The 20,231-nt window shown below is 43.9% G+C and overlaps 1 protein-coding gene across 3 annotated transcripts in view; it reads right to left on the bottom strand.

The window, feature by feature from the left end:
* myrf (myelin regulatory factor) overlaps positions 1–20,231 on the bottom strand; it is a 243,668-nt gene that overhangs the window by 115,739 nt on the left and 107,698 nt on the right. For all 3 annotated transcript variants that reach the window (XM_078221259.1, XM_078221257.1, XM_078221258.1), the window contains 2 exons: positions 11,380–11,467; positions 1,172–1,519 (listed from right to left, as the gene is read on the bottom strand). In XM_078221259.1, coding sequence (XP_078077385.1) covers positions 1,172–1,519; positions 11,380–11,467 — 436 coding nt within the window. The remainder of the gene's footprint in view (positions 1–1,171; positions 1,520–11,379; positions 11,468–20,231) is intronic.

Raw genomic sequence — 20,231 nt, 5'->3', positions numbered from 1 at the left:
TTATTCTTTCACCAAAGGCTAGGTCAGCATTTATTGCCCATCCCTAATTGCCTTTGAGAAGGTGACAGCAAGCTGCCTCCTTGAACTGCTGCTGTCCATGTGACATAGGTATGCCTACAGTGCGGTTAGGGAAGGAGTTCCAGGGTTTTGACCAAAGGGTGCCAATCAAGCAACTGCTTTGTCCTGGATGGTGTCGAGTTTATTGAGTGTTGTTGGAGCTGCACTCATCCAGGCAAGTGGATAGCATTCCATCACACTCCTGGCATGTACCTTGTAGACAGTGGACAGGCTTTCGGGGGGTCAGGAGGTGAGTTACTCACTGCAGATTTTCCAGGCTCTGACCTGCTCGTGTTGCGACTGTATGGATGTGGTTAGCCCAGTTCAGTTTCTGGTCAACGATAATCCCCAGAATGTTGGCAGTGGGGGATTCAGCAATAGTTAGACAATTGAACGTCAATGGGAGATGGTTGGATTTTCTCTTTTTGGAGATGGTCATTGCCTGGCACTTGTGCGGCATGAATGTTGCTTGCCACTTGTCAGCCCAAGCCTAGACATTGTCTGGGTCTTGCTGCATATTGACAATATCTGAGGGGGTTACGAATGATGCTGAACATTGTGTAATGATCAGTGAACATTCCCCACTCCTGGCCTTATGATGGAAGGAAGGTCATTGATGAAGCAGCTGAAGATGGTTGGCCCTAGGACACTATTCTGAGTAACTCCTCCAGTGATGTCCTGGAGTTGAGACGTTTGATCTCCAACAGCCACAACCATCTTCCTTTGTGCTAAGGATGACACCAAGCAGTGGAGAGTTTTCCCCCTGATTTCCATTGACTTCAGCTTTGCTAGGGGTCCATGATGCCACACTCAGCAAAATACTGCTCTTAGGAGAGGCTGAGACCTTCAATAACAAAGAAATTTAAAAGGACCAAAAAGACAAATCAGTGAACAAATCTTATCGTGTTATTGTAATCACGTTATTTTAAAATTTTATTTAATGCTATACGTTGGATGCAGGATTTTTGGTTGCTATGGAAGCCAGAACACGAAAATTATTTATCCGCAAGCATTTTGAATCATTTGTGATGTAACAAGCAATGGATTCTGGTAAGTCTTAGAATTTCCATTAAAATGCATTCAGGTGTCAAATAAAATCCTTATTTTCACTTACCCGGGTGCATAGGCGGGCTTTGGTTCCACTTTGATAGCAGTTGTGTTGCTGTTCATGCAAAGGGTGCTGGGGTAGCTTTTGGTTAGCATTCCATTGTTGCTGTTGCAGTTCACGTGGCTGTTGAGGTTTGGACCACAGGATACGGGGTTTGGCACGAGGCCGCCATGTCGCGCTGCCACTGGGATGCAGCTGGTGGTTACATGGCAAAGGTGGTTGACTCCACTGGTGGAAGGGCTGTTTAGGTGGCCTGTGTTCACAATGGCGCTGGGGATAGGATGGCCAATTGGAGCACCGCCGGATGCTTGGGGGTTGGAGTAGCTTACTGAGACTGGAAGATCTGGAAAACAGCTGCAGAAAAAGAAATCATGGGATACATGACAGCATTCTTTGATAAATGACAAACATAACTATTGTATTTAACAAAGATATACTTCTGATGACCCCTATGTGTTTTTAACTTTAGGTTTACCAATGCCTTATCTAATACGTTGGACAGAATTGCTATGGTAACAACCAATCATAGAACAATCTCCGGTAGTTGACACAGACATATTTGTTGCCAATTAATATGTTGATAACATATTGTCATTGGCTATTCTCCACTTAAGGTCATAACCATTTTCTAAAACAAGGCAGGGGACTCTAACCCTCTGTAAGTAAGCCACTTCCATTTAATGAAAGTCCTTCTGCATGTAGCATGGAAATGAAGTGTCTTTACACTGCACAGGGTTTTGTGCTGGTTTTCACTGTTAATCTCACACCTCCGCCTTGTGGTCTGGGGAAACTAGGCTCAAAGTTCAGGTTCTTCCACAAAGAAACTTTGACAAAATCAGAGGAACAATCACTCTGCAATTAATGGACATCGTCCCATGCTTAAAGTGGCAGGAGGTAAAGAATCACTGGAAAAAAATAATTAATATTAATTTCCATAAATAACCACTAAGATTGCCATATCAGTGCTCAAGTGTTAAGGTTCCACCCAAGGAAGAATAATCGTTTTTCAAAATGTTAGAAATTACAGTTGTCAACAGTGGCAAATGAATACCTGTCAGTGACATTCCTATGTCAGCTATTTTAACTGAGACCTTAGCCTGTTTATATAAAGCGCAGGAGAAGCAAAAGAAATGTCCCACGAAGTCTTCAAGAGGAATTGTGCAAGACTTGCTTCAAGCACAGAACCTTACTAGCAATGAATGTGGGTCAGAAAATTGGGGGTAATATTGCATACCCATTTCACATTACTGTTGCCACTATTGGTAAGGCTTTGTGCCATAGGTTGGCACAGTGGTTAGCACTGCTACCTCACAGCATCAGGGGCCTGGCTTCCATTTCCAGCTTGGGTTAGTGCCTGTGCGGAGTCTGCACGTTCTCCCCGTGTCTATGTGGGTTTCCTCCGGGTGCTCCGGTTTCCTCCCACAGCCCGAAAGTGTTAGTTAGGTGCATTGGCCATGCTAAGTTCTCCCTCAGTGTGCCCGAACCGATGCCGGAGTATGGCGACGAGGGGCTTTTCACATTAACTTCATTGCAATGTTAATGTAAGCCTACTTGTGACGCTAATAAATAAACTAAACTTTGACTTTAAGTTGTGCATCGAATGCTAGACGCCAGAGTTGACAGACAAGCCCTGGAATGTTTAACTAAACCTGCAACCATAAAAAAATGCTAATTTTTCACAAAGAATGGTTACAATACTGCACTATGTTTCACTGCCAATTTTCAGGCGACAGGAAATTTTCTTTTGTAGAGAGACTGAGGAGGTCACTACTATGTACATATTTAGAAGCCAAAACTTTGAAGCTATCTAAGGCAAACAAGCATGGCTACTGCCAAAAGAAGCAGAAACTGTGGTGCTCATTTTAACCCTTATTACTTGATGCAAACTGAACCTCAGGGGCTAAAATAGAGGCAGCACCCTTCCCAACAACTTGCTGCAGATGAGTGGCAAGAACCTCAAATATTCAGATGCCATTAAGATTCCATTGTGATTTTAATGTACAGTCGTGAGCAATGCCAGGCTCGCAAGGGGAAAGTGCTGGTAGATATGGGCAAATAAAGGAGAAACTGGAGAGCAAATCTATATTTCCACTTAAGTTTGATAACAGGGTGATAACAGGTAGTTTGGCATAGTCAGATGTTTTTGTGTCCATCATTTGTGATTTCTTCAGTTTCCAAATTAAGTTTTGCAAAAACCATTCCAGGAGCAGTGAATGAACTCAAGCCCAACCACCCCAACATCCCGGATCACCAGTTACCACTGCTGACACCTTGACTATGCCATCCCTGCCACCCACTACTCCCTGATCACGCTATCCCCATGATTACCTGACGAAGCCCGCCAGACCTGATTATCCCTTACAGCACCACTACCCGTTCTGACCCATCCCCCTGACCTACTTACTCACCTCACCCACATGCCACTACAGCCAACTGCCAACTACCACCCTACAAACTGCCACCTTACCCACCTATCATTCTAATCCACCTGCCACGGCATCCATCTGCCATCTCAGCCACGTGCCACCTCAGCCACGTGCCACTTTAGCTACATGCCATCCTAGCCACTCGCCATATGCCACCTCAGTCACACGCCACTCAGTCACACACCAGCCTAGCCACATGAGGAGGTCTCGAAGGTTCACTAAGCTCTGCATTTCTCGTAAATCTGGGCTCGGAAGAAAAGGTGCGGATCAGCATCAGTGGGAGATAGTTTGAGCTGAGTGGAAATCCCATGATGACTGCCGCTCCTTGGAAAATCTGGGCAATCATCTCCTATTCTACACATTCTTCCTCAGAACCTCAAAACAATTAAACTCCCCACCATCTTCCTCCAAAAGGCTTTTAAAACCCAAACTTATGACACCAATTTCCCACAGGAGATGGAACAAGAGCAAATGTATTTTGAAAATGGTGCCTCCAGATGTACAAGTGTGTTGACACCCCCAGGACAGTAGCCAATTTTCAAAGTGAGGTTGAGGAGAGCTGTCATTTGTATTTGGTGTTTGTGCTCTGCAGGCAGCTCCCACTTCCAGGTAAAGATTAGTACCAGAAATGGAGCACCAAGCCTGCCTCCATTTCAATGAGATCATTTCTGTTTGAACATAGCATCGCGTGAGCTACACAGGTGCAGCACTGTGCTAGCACTGGGAAATTATCTGAGTGTCGGTTCCTGAACCTGAATTGAAAAGCAAGTCCCTAATCACCACTTGTTGATTTGTTTTGTCTTTTTTTTGCCTTTTTAAAAAAAAATCTTGTGAAATTGGTGTTTCACTGCAGCTTATCAGTTTGGGTGGCACAGTAGTTAGCACTGCTGCCTCACAGCGCCAGGAACCCGGGTTCAAATCTGGCCTTGGGTCACTGTCTGTGCGGAGTCTGCACGTTCTTCCCGTGTCTGCATGGGTTTCCTCTGCTCTGGTTTCCGCCCACAGCCCAAAGATGTGTGGATTAGGTGGACTGGCCATGCTAAATTGCCCCTTAGTGTCAGGAGGATTAGTGGGGTAAATATGCGGGGTTATGGGAATAGGGCCTGGGTGGGATTGTGGTCGGTGCAGACTCAATGGGCCGAATGGCCTCCTTCGGCACTGGAGGGATTCTGTGATTGAAAATGAATCGTGAAGATTCTAGCGATGGTCAGGAGCCATATGTAATGAATGATTAAACCGTCCTTCCTGCAAGCTTTTATGTAGTTGCCACCTTGGTAACAGTGCAATTTTGATATCGCCATGGTGTCATTTCAGTTGGCATCCCGCCAAATATTCGGGTGTCAGTGATCAATTGTCAAATTACCAATAACATTCAATGTTATCACTCCTTTCCCTCACAATGAGTGACTCAGCTAGTAAGTGGATTGCTTAGCGCAGACGTAAACTAAACACTCTGATGTGATGAACTAGCTAATTTAAGCCAGTGCTCTGAGCTGTTACAGATGGAAATAGCGTCCTTGGGCTAGGAATGGCTCCTAGTGCTGGAAATACTCACTTGCATTCAGATAAGTGTCTTAAATGTAGTGAATCATCCCAAGGCTCTTAATTCACAGGAGTGTTACCAAACAAGTGTTGACAATGAGCCTCAATAAGGAAATATTAGGACATTCAACCAAAAACCGAGTCTGAGATGGATTTTAAGGAGCATCTTAGAGGAATGGAGAGAGGTAGAGAGGATGAGCTTGGGAATTCCAGAAGTTAGAGCCTCAGAAGCTGAAATGGTGGGAGAGATGGAAATTGAGTTTGCAGAGGGGGCTGGATGAAGGAATGCAGAGATCGGGGTTATAAGGGTGACAGAATCGATTATCATCCTGCTGGGCTCAGCATGAAACAGCTTCTGGAGAGGGGGAAAGAAGGAAGGAATGACTAGCAACTATTTCTCTCATTGATTCCTCATAGGCAAGCATTAAGCTCAATAGGCCCATGAGTTTGCTTCTGTGATTCCCTTAAGAGAAGAACAGGAAGATTTGTTCATGTCATGAATGGAACACACTGGTCAAAGGCATCCCCACAAGTCAATTAGAAACGTGTTTGTTGCCAGAAGCCTTAGCAGCAGGCTAGTTATTTATGCATAATACTGAATGCTTTACCTAACAATGAAAAATAGACTAAACTGCAGTGCCCCTGCCACCATTTTGAAATATCCCGAGTAATTGCTTTTGCTGTAACTCTCTTGACTGTTACATCTAGGAGGGAGTAGAGTATTTGTAAAATGGCCCAATTTCAACAAAACCATGCTTTTAAAATATATTTACTCTGAGTCAATCAGAACATTCCTATGGGAGTAAAGGAAAAATAATGTTTTGAGTGCTAGAATCTAAAATAAATGAATAATGATTTGCATTTATATAAGAGTTTTCACAACCCCCTGCTGAGATAATTTTTTGAAACTTAGCCAAGCATTCATAATGAAATAACTCTTGGAAAAATATCAATAAATTCCTCCATTGAAAGTGCACACCCTGATGCTATTTTGTTCAAGCCTACACCACATGCTGCCTCATTCAAAGCAGTCCAACAGAGGGTTTTTAAAACTTCCACAGTCAGCTTCAGTCTTTTATTAATGTTTAAAGAGTGGGACATTTAAAAACTTCAGATCATAATCGTTAAACAGAGCTTATCCACCCTTCAAGAATATTTACATCTACTCAATCGATTCATGACATCCACACTACGGGTTAAGGCCATTGCAACAGTGAAAATGGGGTCTGAACTCAGCCCCAAGTTCAAATGGCTCTGCTATGTTCTGGGATCTGTGTGATTCATGCCCTGCCCCTTTCCCTTGGCCCGCAAAAAACTGAGATCTGTCAAAAATGGGGGCTGGATATCTGTATCTGGGTCCTTCCACCATTCTTAAACATCCAGGGAGTTTTCCCAACTCAGCAATATCTAACTTCCAGTCATCAATAACACTCCAGTACTTCCCCTAATTGGTTGTTCTTCATGTTAGGAACCCGAGCAAAACTAGGCGATGAAAATCAGGGGAAATCTCTCAGCTGGCTTGAGTCATACCTGGCACAAAGGAAGGTGACTGTGGTTGTTGAAGGTCCGTCATCTCAGTTCTAGGGCATCACTGCAGGAGTTCCTCACGGTGGTGTCCTAGGCCCAACCATCTTCAGCTGCTTCATCAATGACCTTCCCTCTGTCATAAGGTCAGAAGTGGGATGTTCGCTGATGACTGCACAATGTTCAGCACCATTCACAATTCCTCAGAAACTGAAGCAGTCCATGTCCAAATGCAGTAAGACCTGGACAATATCCAGGCTTGGGTTGACAAGTGGCAAGTGATATTTGCGCCAATTAGGGGAAGTACTGGAGTGTTATTGATGACTGGAGGTCAAATATTGCTGGGAGTTTTCCCAACTCAGCAATATCATTGATGAATGTCATTGATGAAGCAGCTGAAGATGGTTGGGCCTAGGACACCACCCTAAGGAACTCCTGCAGTACCTCCTGGCTCCCCAAAATCCTTCCATCATCTACCAGGCACAAAGTGTGATGGAACACTCTCCACTAAACTGGATGAGCACAGCTTCAATAACACTCAACACTTGACATCATCTAGGAGAAAGCAACCCACTTGATTGGCATCTCATCCACAAACATTCACTCCCTCCACCAATGGCTCTCTGTGACAGCCATGTGTACCATCTACGAGCTGCACTGCAGGAACTCATTGAGGCTCCATAGACAGCACCTTCCAAACCCACAACCATTACCATTTAGGACAAGAGCAGCAGATACCTGGGAATACCACCCCCTGGACGTTTCCCTCCAAGCCACTCACCATCCTGACTTGGAAATGTATCATCATTCCTTCACTGTCACTGGATTAAAATCCTGGAATCCCCTCCCTAACAGCACTGTGGGTGGACCTACACCATATGGTGCAGCGGTTCAGGAAGGCAGATCACCACCACCTTCTCAAGGGGAATTAGGGATGGGCACCAAATGATGCCCTAGCCAGTGACACCCACACCCCTTGGTTTCATCTTTCAAAATGGTTAAGACAGCAGTGTAATTGTTGAAAGGCAGTTTGACCGTGAACAACTTCACAGATAAAACTGGTCTTATTCCCCATCAACATCTACCAGTTTTCCAGCAGGAGTCACTGAGTAGCCAATAGTAGCAGAAAAGCAGGCTACTTTTTAACTTTCCTTACCTCTAGCCTAAGGGTGCTGGGCTTGATTGTAGCATCCTTATTATCATCTTCACTTGATCAGCGAAATCAGCTTGAACTAAATATCAAACATAGTGGCCTCTATAGGTCAGTGACCCACAGCATTTACCCACTGTGCTCTCAGAGGCCAACAGGGAACTGTGTGCATAGTGCAGTGAATGCCGATTAAGAATTAGTTTCAGTGCTGGTAAATGCCTATCTTAATGTACTGTCAAACCCTTATTCACATCTCCATAAACAGCTGAAAGTGGACATTACCATTACTCTCTAATAAAAACAGAAGCTTTTAAACATTATTTAATGACAACTGTATGTGTTCCAATTTGGGTTTATAGATTTACTTTTGATTTTTGAGCAGACTACAATATATTCTCTCAAAGTTTTCTCATTGTCTCAATCTTTTTAACAATTTGAATGGTTTTGTGACAGATACCACTAGGTTAGAGGTTAATTGTGTCAGATTAATGCCAACCTGTAAAACCCACCAAACTGACCATTTCCAGAAATGAAAATAAAATGTTTTTAAAAGTTGCATTTTAGTACCTTATTTGCGAAGATTCTTTGGGAACAAACAAAACAAAATAAATGTAACTGCTTCTTGCAGAAACCTTCAGCTCATCTTGAAAGTTTGATGCCACGGGTTTGTGTTCAGCCAACAGCGAGAGAACACAGCATTCGAATGATTGGTTTTGACAGCATTCATTACCTTTAGTTCAACTGACTGCTTCTGGGAGCCTCCAGTTCTTAACCAATCTTAATGCTTGATATTGGCAACCTTTAATCTCAGTGTAAACGGTGACTTTACTTGTGAATCATTTAAACTGCAGGCATAAGATGGGTGATTTACCAACCATGCACATTTTGGTGGAGTACTTCACCTGCTGGGAGTGTTGATTAGAAATTCAGGCACAGATATGCCAATATTTTCAATCTGCACTCCCAGCAAGCAGGCCTTCTGTCAAAATACTGCGGATGCTGGAATCTGAAACAAAAACAGAAAATGCTGGAGAAACTCAGCGGGTCTGACTGTGGAGAGGGAATAGAGCCAACGTTTCAAGTCTGGCTGACCCTTTACCCTAAGTTGATTGGCCATGCTACATTGACCCTAGTGTGTGGTGGATTAGCAGGGTAAATATGTGGGGTTACGGGGCTAGGACCTGTTTGGGATTGTGGTCGGTGCAGACCCGATGGGCCGAATGGCCTCCTTCTGCACTGTAGGATTCTATGGATTCTATCAAACGTTGGCTCTAGGCTTTCTGTCAAGATTGCCTCATCTGAAAATTCCCCACATGGTTTGAAATGCTGTTGGTTGGGTGTAAGCCCAGGTCGATACAGGTTTCCCAAACACTCAATCTGATGTTCAAACAGATGCAAAATGGATTTGTACGAAATTAATTTTTTGAAGCTCGCATATGAACATACAAATATCTAACTTATTTTGTAAATGCTCAATATTTATAATGTAGGTTTTAAATTATATATTTGTAAGTGCTCATGTTGCAGTTGCTAATTTCTCTTTCATCTTGTGGGGGTACATGAGGAACAGATAAGTAACTCTGGTGATAGCCTGGAGGAGCAGTGGGTGCCAATGGGTGTTTGCCCAGTCAATAGCATCCTCACAACCCTGGGTATCACATTCTGAATGTGAACAGTGAGATGCCATGAAGACTGTTACGTAAAGAGATATCACCAGGACAGAGAGCCACTTCAGTAAGGCCCCCCCTTCTGCTACGAAACAATCTGTATCGAGTATGTGCGACATAGCTGTAGCGACTGTCGTCTGGGCCTAAACGTTTGCTCCTGGGCCGAGAGCGCAGAGCAGTGACAATTCACAGCTCCGCAAACACGACCCAGGAAAAGCTGTCCTGGATGATCGGACTTTTGTTCCGGAAGAGCGGAATGAAATGAAAGCTGGGACCTTTGCTCTGGAAACAGTTGGGAGACAACACATGGGCAATTGGGCAGTTGGGTGGGGAGGTGGGCTGGGTGAAAAAGTCCAACTCAGTGCTCCAGCTCTGTGCAAAAAAAGGAACAAAACCAAAAACAGCCCTTTCCCTCACGCTCCCTCACACACTCCATGCCACATCCATGCCATTTTATATCCACACCCAGGGCCCTTTATAGTCCCTATGCAAATCCATGGTCCTCCACCCACTCCCCTCAGTCCTTCATACTCTCCATACGAACCAATGCCCCTCCATTCACATCCCATGGCTTGTTACCAACTTAGTGACAAATCATGGCAACCAATTCACCCGGTAACCACCATGAGCAGACCCATGCTAAAGTTAAAGAAAGTTCTTAAGCGATGAATTCACTTTATTAAAAAATGCTCTCATTGATTCAAAAAATCAATAGATTTAAATTCCTTTAATCCCTTATAGGAACAAGCATTTGGATCCATCGGCCACTTCAAAGACTTTATAAGTACTTGAAGATGTTAATCAAACTGCAAACTGACATTGTGATAATGATAGGTTATGAAATCAGACATGTGGGATTAATCCTGTAATGGTATTCGTTTGTCAACAAACAGAGTGAAATAGCAAGCACTGAATTATTTCAACACCACAGGCAGTTACTTTAGATATTTAAAAGGCAGGAGATTTAAATGCTTTGACAACTGCTTTTGACAGCTCCCTTGACAGTTCCAGTTAACTTTGACAGTTCTGATGAGCTTATCCATCTTTTAAGCATATTCATGTCCACATTTAACAATTCCAAAGGACACCTTCCCTCTCCTAAAAACCCCCCGACCTCTCCCAAAGGCTGAACTCTACCACCTCGCCCGCCATGGACTCGGCATGGGTGAGGGTCCAACAACAGAAATCTCCGTTGACCTCGGGTGGGAATTTCCGGTCTCGCCCGAGCAAGGCCGTAAAATCCTGCCCAAAGTGTCCCCAAACCATATCCATAAGTGTATTTACCTCTCCAAAATGATACCCTATCTCTCCAGGGGCTCCAATAAGTTTAGAGCTCTCCTATGAGGTCTAATGTACACATGTTGTATTTCATCCTCCCTCCTTAAATCAGATCAGACTGCAGGCAGCTGCTATTTAGCATGTACAGCTGCCTCCAGGAACCACTGATGTGCAGCATGTAATACCCCACCCTCCAACCCCCCTCCACACCCACCCCGCAGAAGTGGCGGGACTTCTGGATTCAGTCCTCAGAAGCAAATCTCAGAAAGACAGAGAGCCACTCTGTCCGTATGAAAAGTGTCTCTTTACATTTCACAGATCGATTTCAAGGTTTCTCATTTCAGATGCTCCAAGAGGATTTTTTTCCTAACGCTTCTGTTTTGTGAATTGAATTAACTATTAGAAAAAGAATTGGAATGATGTTTGTTGAAGTTGCTCATCGGTTTATAGTCATTTTAATACCAGGTAGTGCAAAACTTTGAAGGCCGGGTCTTTAGACTCAATGGGGGTCAGGCCATGGTCAACACAATGTTAAAAACACTATATCCCCGAATGACTTAATATATAAACATAATGTCAGGAGTGGTACCGATCCATTCATGTCATAAGGTCACTGGATGGACTTACATATCTGTGGAATCTTCCTTACTGATGTATTCCTCCAGAATACTTGTATCAATGTTGGATGTATCGAGAGCCCCATTGATTTCATGTCCTTCAAACAGAAAGAAATATTAATGTTACCAGAAGGAATAATGAGATCCCACTGCTGGGTAATCTTCATAATCTCATACCATTGAACAGGAAATAACTGCAATGAAACAATAACCCATTGCCTCACAACAACTCCTGCACTTTCGGAAATATGTTGCTATGCTTCTCTCTCTTCCCAATCCCTCCCCACCGCACTCTGCCAGTAAAACTTGCCCTTTGCCCAATTTTACATTGCAAGGTCTCTCATCACCAACAGGATATAGGGACTTTGTCAGTAATCATTTTTTATCATGGATCTGAGACTAGTGAGCCCTGTAAACCTCAGCTGAATGACTGACAATTCCTGATGCTCCGGGAACATATAATCCAGTAGCACATCTACCAATAAACTGACCCACTGCGGCTCATGGGAAGGCTCAGGCACCTGTGTCCTTGGCACAATCACAAAATGTGAAGAAGTGAGCACTTGGTTCGAAACACACATACACAATTGTTCACTGGTTCTAGATTCCTTTAAAATCATTACAGCTTTCAATTAACCCTTGAAATGGCACGGTACTTTAAGATAAAAACAGTCAGTCCTCCAGTGATGCTCAAGACATCAATTGTTAAATGGTGATTCCCTAACAACCTTCCCAGAGGCACCTTTTCCCTCCCAGACTTCTGTTCTTGGAGTCTGCCTTCGCCTACTTTGCAGATTGAGATACCTTCCTTCCCAGTTCATGGGGGCTCCCAGTTCACTGATGCACATTTTCTCTCTCTCTGTGCTACAGTGGGAACATTTCCTCAATAAATGAACACATTCTCTCCCTATCCCCATGTACCCCTCCTCCGATCAGGCACCCCTTCCCGTACTTCACGATGGCAGTTCCCCCGCTCCGTTCACAAACACACTTTGCCATCCCCAACAGTTCACAATATAATTCTTAGCCACTCCCGTTCTTGTGTCTAATAATATTTTTCAAAGCTCTATAAACATTTATTGATGCGAGTGATGTAAAGTCAGTTCACAGTACAAATGCAGTGTAAATGATACACATATGAAGTTACACTAGGGTTGCTGCATTCCGTTGCTCTCCTGGTCCAAGGTCTGCAAATATTCCAATGCAGCAACAGGAAGAACTCTGCAATTATCATCATGTCAAAATGCTTGTAATCACGGAGAATCCTTGAGAAAACCTTGCTTCAGAGACACGTCACAAATAAAAATAATTTAGCTCTAGATTCCTGTGAGGGTGGGTTCTGCATATGGATCTTCATGGTGCCTCTGCACTTTCTGTGTACACCAGCAACTTGCATTTATATAGCGTCTTTAATAGACACTCCACAGAAGCGTAATCAAACAAATATAGACAGCGAGCCACTGGATATACAGGTCGAGGATCCTTTATCCGAAACCCTTGGGGCCGAGTGCCTTTCGGTGTTCCGATTTTTTGGTTTATATCTGCCATATATACGGTAGGCCTTGGCCTACTTACATTACAATAGCCAAAGCCTAAGCTCGCTACAGTCTGCAAATATCAGGTTGTTTCTCCATTTTCCAAATCACACATACACTACTTCTTACCTGTTAACACTTATTACACTGGAATATAATATTACATTACTTTATTAACAAGTGTCGCCATTCAAAACAACATTTTTGGATTTTGGATGAGTTGGTTTTCGGATGTACAAATAAAAGATATTCGACCTGCACTAGAACAGGTGATGCTATGTTAAGGGATGGTTGGGTGAGGTACAGACAGTGCCCATGCAACAATACCATGTTCACAGGATCATTGGATCGTAGAATCTCTAGAGTACAGAAGGAGGCCGTTCAGCCCATCGAGTCTGTGCCGACAACAATCCCACCCAGGCCCTATCCCCGTAACCCCATGTATTTACCCTGCTAATCCCCCTGACACTAAGGGGCAATTTAGCATGGCCAATCAACCTAACCTCACATCTTTGGACCATGGGAGGAAACCGGAGCACCTGGAGGAAACCCACGGGGAGAATGTGCAAACTCAACACAGACAGTGACCCGAGGCGGAATTGAACCCGGATCCCTGGCGCTGTGAGGCAGCAGTGCTAACCACTGTGCTGCCCCATTGAAGCGGAGAAATTCAGAGGGAATTTTTTTCTGCTCCTGTTTTCTCCTTTTTCCATGAAGGTGCTGAACCTTTGACAGGGTTTGCCTCCTCAGGCTCTGGGCTACCTCTCTGTACTTTGGCAGTGGTCAATATTCAGCATTGAGTGAAAGCAATGACCCAGATACTTGATGGGTAAGCTCAAGGAATCATTAGAGAAAGTGGAAAGAATTTAAAAATGGAATATACGATAAATGATTCTTTCTAAAGATTTGTTACGTCTTCAAGTGAAGAGAACATTATCTGGCCATAAAATTCCTGATTATTAATTATTTCACCTTATCATCAGATATATTTACCAATTTGCTATGGATAATCAGTTACTTAATCTCAGAAGTCAGGTGACAAAATGACACACACCCTAGTGATTTATGAAGGTCACCTGCCAAAATTATATTACAGCCTTCTTTTCTATCTGCGTGTAGTATATAATATAGTTGAACAAAATAAAAAAAGAGTGCCAAGAAAGGTTAAAATTGGATTCTTGTGCAGATAATACATTGGATGCTGGACTGCTAATAATTAGCCTCAGTTTGAGACATGGTCTGCTCAGTTTCTAATATAAGACACTTTGAGCAAACAGAGGTGCCTAATCTTTAACTAGCACAGAAAGACTTGGGCTAAAAAATCATAGAAACATACAAGATAGGAGCAAGAGGAGGCCATTTGGCCTTTCGAACCTGCTCCACCATTCATCACAATCATGGTTGATCATCCAACTCAATAGCCTAATCCAGCTTTCTCCCCATAACCTTTGATCCTGTTCACCCCAAGTGCTATATCCAGCCGCCTCTTGAATACTTTCAATGTTTTGGCATCAACTACTTCCTGTGGTAATGAATTCCACAGGCTCACCACTCTTTGGGTGAAGAAATGTCTCCTCACCTCCATCCTAAATGGTCTACCCTGTATCCTCAGACTGTGACTCCTGGTTCTGGACACCCCCCACCATCGGGAACATCCTTCCTGCATCTACCCTGACTGGTCCTGTTAGAATTTTATAAGTCTCTATGAGATTCCCCCTCATTCCATTCTAGGAAGTCTCTGCCACATTTAATCTGCTGGCTAACAATAGGAATCTTGACAATAACTAGGGTAAATGGCCAGTACCCTCCCTCTTTAGTCAGGATGAAGAAGGGGGAATCTCATTGCGATACCCTTGTTCAAAATGGGATAATTGTGAAAAATAATTGTCCTGTCATCACCATGGAATATCATTGTCACATGATTCGAAGTAATAAAATAATGTGGATCTTATTAGAATGATAGTTACTTCCATCTAGATTGGGGTCAACTACATTTACCCACTTGCTTTTAAATCAAAGTTACTAGTGGATCTCCCATGGCACTGCCAGAAGATGTGCTTCTTTACAACAAAAGGGTGTTACATTATGTAATGCACAATTCTGCTACTGATGTGTTTGCCCAAACCTAGCCCTTTAATTGTTGTAAATCCTGAGGTCAATTAGTGGTTAATTGCAGTTGAGGGGTGAAGATTACAGAGAGACTGGTGTTTGTAGAGTTCCCGTTCCAGATGAGATGAAATCAGCATATATTTGGCCTGTGATTTTTGTTCTCTAGATATTAAAGTGTGAAGGGGATAAATGCATGACTTTTATAAATACAACAAATTTCCCATGGTGTTACTCATGGTGAGTCAGAGGATATGCTTTTTTATTCATGTAATACCCAAAATAGAATTGGGGCCAATGATTTGTAGTGATTGAAAAGCCATGTGGAATTTTAAGTACAATGGATTTTAGTGACATTACTGATGGGTTTGGATTTGAGTTCCTGGTTAGAAAAATTCTATTTTGGTCTCAGGAGACTGAATTATCCCCTTCATCGATGTTATACTTATATCACATATACTTCATAGAAATCATAGAAACCCTACAGTACAGAAAGGGGCCATTCGGCCCATCGAGTCTACACCGACCACAATCCCACCCAGGCCCTACCCCCATATCCCTACATATTTTACCCGCTAATCCCTCTAATCTACACATCCCAGGACACTAAGGGGCAATTTTAGCATGGCCAATCAACCTAACCCGCACATCTTTGGACTGTGGGAGGAAACCGGAGCACCCGGAGGAAACCCACGCAGACACGAGGAGAATGTGCAAACTCCACACAGACAGTGACCCAAGCCGGGAATTGAACCCAGGTCCCTGGAGCTGTGAAGCAGCAGTGCTAACCACTGTGCTACCGTGCTGCCCTTGATGCGTTGTACTTGATGCCTACAAATCTGCTGTTGTCATGAGTTGAATCATGGGAGCAAAAGTAGGCCATTGGGCCCACCGAGTTTGCTCCGCCATTCAATGAGATCATTGCTGATCTGATATGATAATCCTCAACTCCAATTTCCCATATTATCCCCATAACCCTTGATTCCCCGGTGAAACGTTTTTAAAAATCAGAATTCATAAGAGTAGGATGCAAGTTGGTCACTGATTTGTATTTTATACCCTTAAATAGCTACCATAAAGTTTTGCTTCAAAGCCTCGGCCTATCTCGAAAGGCTATTATTATCACACAACACAGACGGCTTTCATTCTCAGTAAATGCTGTTAGCAGAATTTCCCAGCATGTAATCTGTGGATGGGATTTTACCGGCTTGCCATGTCAGTCCATTGGTGTGGCGAGTCGGTAAGATAGGGGGAAAGGCAAAATTTCAGGTTTGCGCCTAATTTCTCGCTCCTCGCAATCTTGCCAGCCCCGTTCTGCCGGTGAAGTCAGACACATGCCCGGGAAGGGCACAAGGCTGATTAAAATATTAATGGCATGCTTAGCATGTCATTTATGAGCCAAGGATGCAATAGTCCGTGCTCACTTTCCTTAGTCCTCTCGTGCGTCAAGACCCTCACCAGTGAGGATCACAGGTGGTCCTCACAAACAGGGGCCAGATGTGATGGCCTCGTTGGTGGGACTAGAAGCCATTAAAGTCCAGGTGGCCCCAGGTGGCCGGAGGCTGGGCCTGCCAATGCCCATGGGGCAATGCTAGCCTGGCACTGCCCACCAGGCACCGGGCAATGCCAAGGGGGGAAGGTCCTGGGGGTGGGCCTAATGGGGGCAGAGTCTGAGGGGTGGGGCCTAATGGGGCAAGGCCTAAAGAGCAGGGCCATGGCGGGGGTGGCGAGAGGGAGCTCCGTGGCGTGGGAGGTTCGGTTAACTGGCTGGGGCTGCGAATAGGTGGGGCTTGGCGGTGGGGAATGAGCGAGGCAATGTTTGGAAAACCAGTCTTCTCACTTATGTTACACTTAAAATTTCTTTGAGAAAATGCCGCCCATCTTTATTGGAGTTAAAGGATAAAAGAACATCTTTCTTCATCCTGTGGGGATTTGAAAGTTTATTGCTTATTCTAAAATACTTTCTGAAATGGAAGATTGAGTCATCAAGTTTGATTTCAGGTGAATGGTAACTTCTTGTTTCTTGTTGTGAACTGTTCAAAAGCAAGATTTGTGAGAACCAACACTTAAAACATAGAAACATCTGTTAGCGTATTTTTTTTGCTATGTGGAAAGATTGCTAAGAGAGTGAATTCATACTTATTGTTGAAAATTCGGTTAAAAAAATCTTCTAAAACCATTTTTGAATTTAAACCTAAATTTGGGGAAGTGAGTATATTACACACCTTTTCCTTGTTTAAAAGAAATATGTATATGCTGCATACTGTGTAAAGTAGTAAATTTACTGCCGTGCACTAGGGTGTATTCTGTCTTTCACATTCCTGATATTGAAAAACTATGCATCTCTCCAAGCCCATATTTTTGTGCACTAATTTGAAGATGCTGGAATTCAACTCTACATGCCTTAGGTAAGAAGATGTGAACAAGAACCGGCTGATGAGGAATTTCAAAGCTGTTGCAGACAGGCTGAGTTAGGAAACATTTGGGAGGAATAGGGTAGGACATTGAGGTCTGATGGTTCAACAGTAGCAAAGAGCAGTTTGCATCCCATTCTCTTGAACCTCCACCCACTACCTCTATACATGCACGCCACTATTATTTAGTCGTGAACCGTGTTTCTCATTTGCTGCAGGTTTAATTGCAAAGGTACAATTTAATCTGGTGCATTTGCCTTGTATTGGGAATGCACGACATGCTAACACATTAAAAATAGATTCCCGCCACTTGCCATTGGGAAGCATGATCCTCCTGCAATAAGCCACCGACTCCATTGTTACCTTTCAGCCTGCCATGGGAAAGCTGACATTTCACCTTCCACACAGTTAACGGCGTTCGCCCACCTCGCTTCCCAATCCAAGCAGAAAATTCATGCCCAACTCTTAATATCAGGACTAAAAGAGAGAATATAATCTAAGTGAGGATATAAGTTTAGGTTTATTTATTTATTGTCACAAGTATGCTCACATTAATACTGCAATGAAGTTACTGTGAAAATCCCCTAGTCGCCACACTCCCACACCTGTTCGGGTACACCGAGGGAGAATTTAGCATGGCCAATGCACCTAACCAGCACATCTTTCAGACTGTGGGAGGAAACCGGAGCACCCGGAGGGAACCCACGCAGACATGGAGAGAATGTGCAGACTCCACACGGATGGTCACCCAAGCTAGGAATCGAACCAGGGTCCCTGGCGCTGTGAGGCAGCAGTGCTAACCACTACGCCACCGTGCCGCCACCAAAAACTTTGTCCGACGTAATTTGAACACGCAACCTTCTGATCTGGAGTCAGACGCGCGACCGTTACTGCTAATCAGATTCAGTGAAGCTGGCTCCTAAAAGGAAAGGAAATTGTAAAAAAAAGGACGGAAAAATATATGATTGTACTGTGAGACATTTTTTCTTCGTCTGCAGGCACAGTGCTTAAGTGGTGATACAGTGAGCCTAATCTATGGGCACTGATAGAAGCCACAGCATCTGGCAGACTGTCTGAAGTGCAGCCAGGATTTCCTTGGAGTTCTCAGCACTGTTAGTAAACACTACGGTGCAGAATTACAGAGTCTTGGCTTTAACAGCAAGAGCGGAATTCTCCTCCCCACTAATTCCCCCACAAAAACTGAGCTCAGTTTCAATTGTGAATTGTTATACTTGCCGAGCTGTTTCCTTAACTAAGCCAATTTGCTTCTCCTTGCCTGGGCACCAGGCTGTACACTGGAGGTTGTACTTTGCCTCGAAAGGATTGACAACATTTGTCAACTGTTCTCTTCACTTCACCGGGAACAGAGCATTCTCCAGCAGAGAGGAACGTCATCTCATTCCCCAAAGACTCACTTCATAAATGCACAGCCAGGCCTGGAACATGGCCGCACACACCAAGATCCCAGCACTCCAGGTATGAGGTAGCTGATCTCCGGAGCTGGCGGTCATGGTATTACAATCAGGTTCTTGTGTTCCCGAGCTTGGGAACCTGTTCCTGACTGATCATTTCTCCTGGGTCAGGTGAGGACAGAATCAGACTGAGTCATGTGGTCCACACATCAGCAAGTAGTCAGTCAGCACCAGTGATCTAACTCACACATTAAAAATCACCATTTGGATGGAGATGTGCTGCGTGTCACGCCCAGGGAATCACTTCCACTGTGTGTGCCTTCAAAGAAGGGAGTTTTCGTTCTCTGAAACTGTCATCTTTCCTTCTTATTTTCTGTGGCTTTCTTAGAGCCTTGAACAATCCAGGTATTACACTGGGATTCTGAACACAGATGTGCCATTGCCTGATTCATGATGCAATTGAACCATCTCACAGAAAACTGGAGCAGGAGGAGGCCATTCGCTCCTTCGAGCCTGTTCTGCCATTGGAATTAGGAGCAGAAGTTGGCAAGTTCAACCCTTCGAATCTGCTTCGCCATTCAATCAGATCATGGCTGATCCCTGGTGTCAAATCCACCTCCCCATCTGTTCCCATATCCCCTTATCCCCTCTTTAAATTAGAAATATATCTATCTCCTTCTTGAAACCACTCAACGATTCAGACTCCACCTCGCTATGGGGCAGCGAGTTCCACAAATTCACCACCCTCTGTGAGAAGTAATTTGTCCTCATCTCAGTTTTAAATCTACCGCCTCTCAACCTATTCCTGTGACCCCTTGTTCCCTATTGCCCCAGAGGGGAAGCACTTGGTTTACATTTACTTTATCAATCCCTTTTAAAATTTTATATGCCTCAATCAGATTCCCTCTCATTTCTCTAAACTCCAGTGAGTACAAGCCCAAACTGTTTAACCTCTCCTCATGTGTCAACCCTTTCATTCCCGGAATCAATCTGGTGAACCTCCTCTGAACTGCCTCCTCATTATGATCATGGCTGATCATCCAACTCAATAGCCTGATCCCTCTGACTATGTCACATTAAGAAATAATACAATCTCTTGCATGCCACGACGAAATAAAAAAAAAATCAATCCCTTTGCATTTCATTTGCCAAAACAAAATGAATCTTCCTTGACTCCCAATCTTGGGACAGTGAAAGTTGAGCTCTTGGAGCAGCTGTGTCTTCCTGTTCCAACATGTGGCAGTCAGCAAATGCTACCAGCATGGCAAAAATGGAAAGCTTCAACTCCAGGTGTGAGCTGCACAGAAAATGTCACCATTTTGACAGCTGGGTAACGACATGAACCCTGACAATCAGCATTGAGATCTGCAGGGGCTCGGGATAACTGCCACTGAT

The sequence above is a fragment of the Mustelus asterias genome, chromosome 9, assembly GCF_964213995.1.
Source record: "Mustelus asterias chromosome 9, sMusAst1.hap1.1, whole genome shotgun sequence".
NCBI lineage: Eukaryota > Metazoa > Chordata > Chondrichthyes > Carcharhiniformes > Triakidae > Mustelus > Mustelus asterias.
This window is presented reverse-complemented; position numbering and strand designations above follow the sequence as displayed.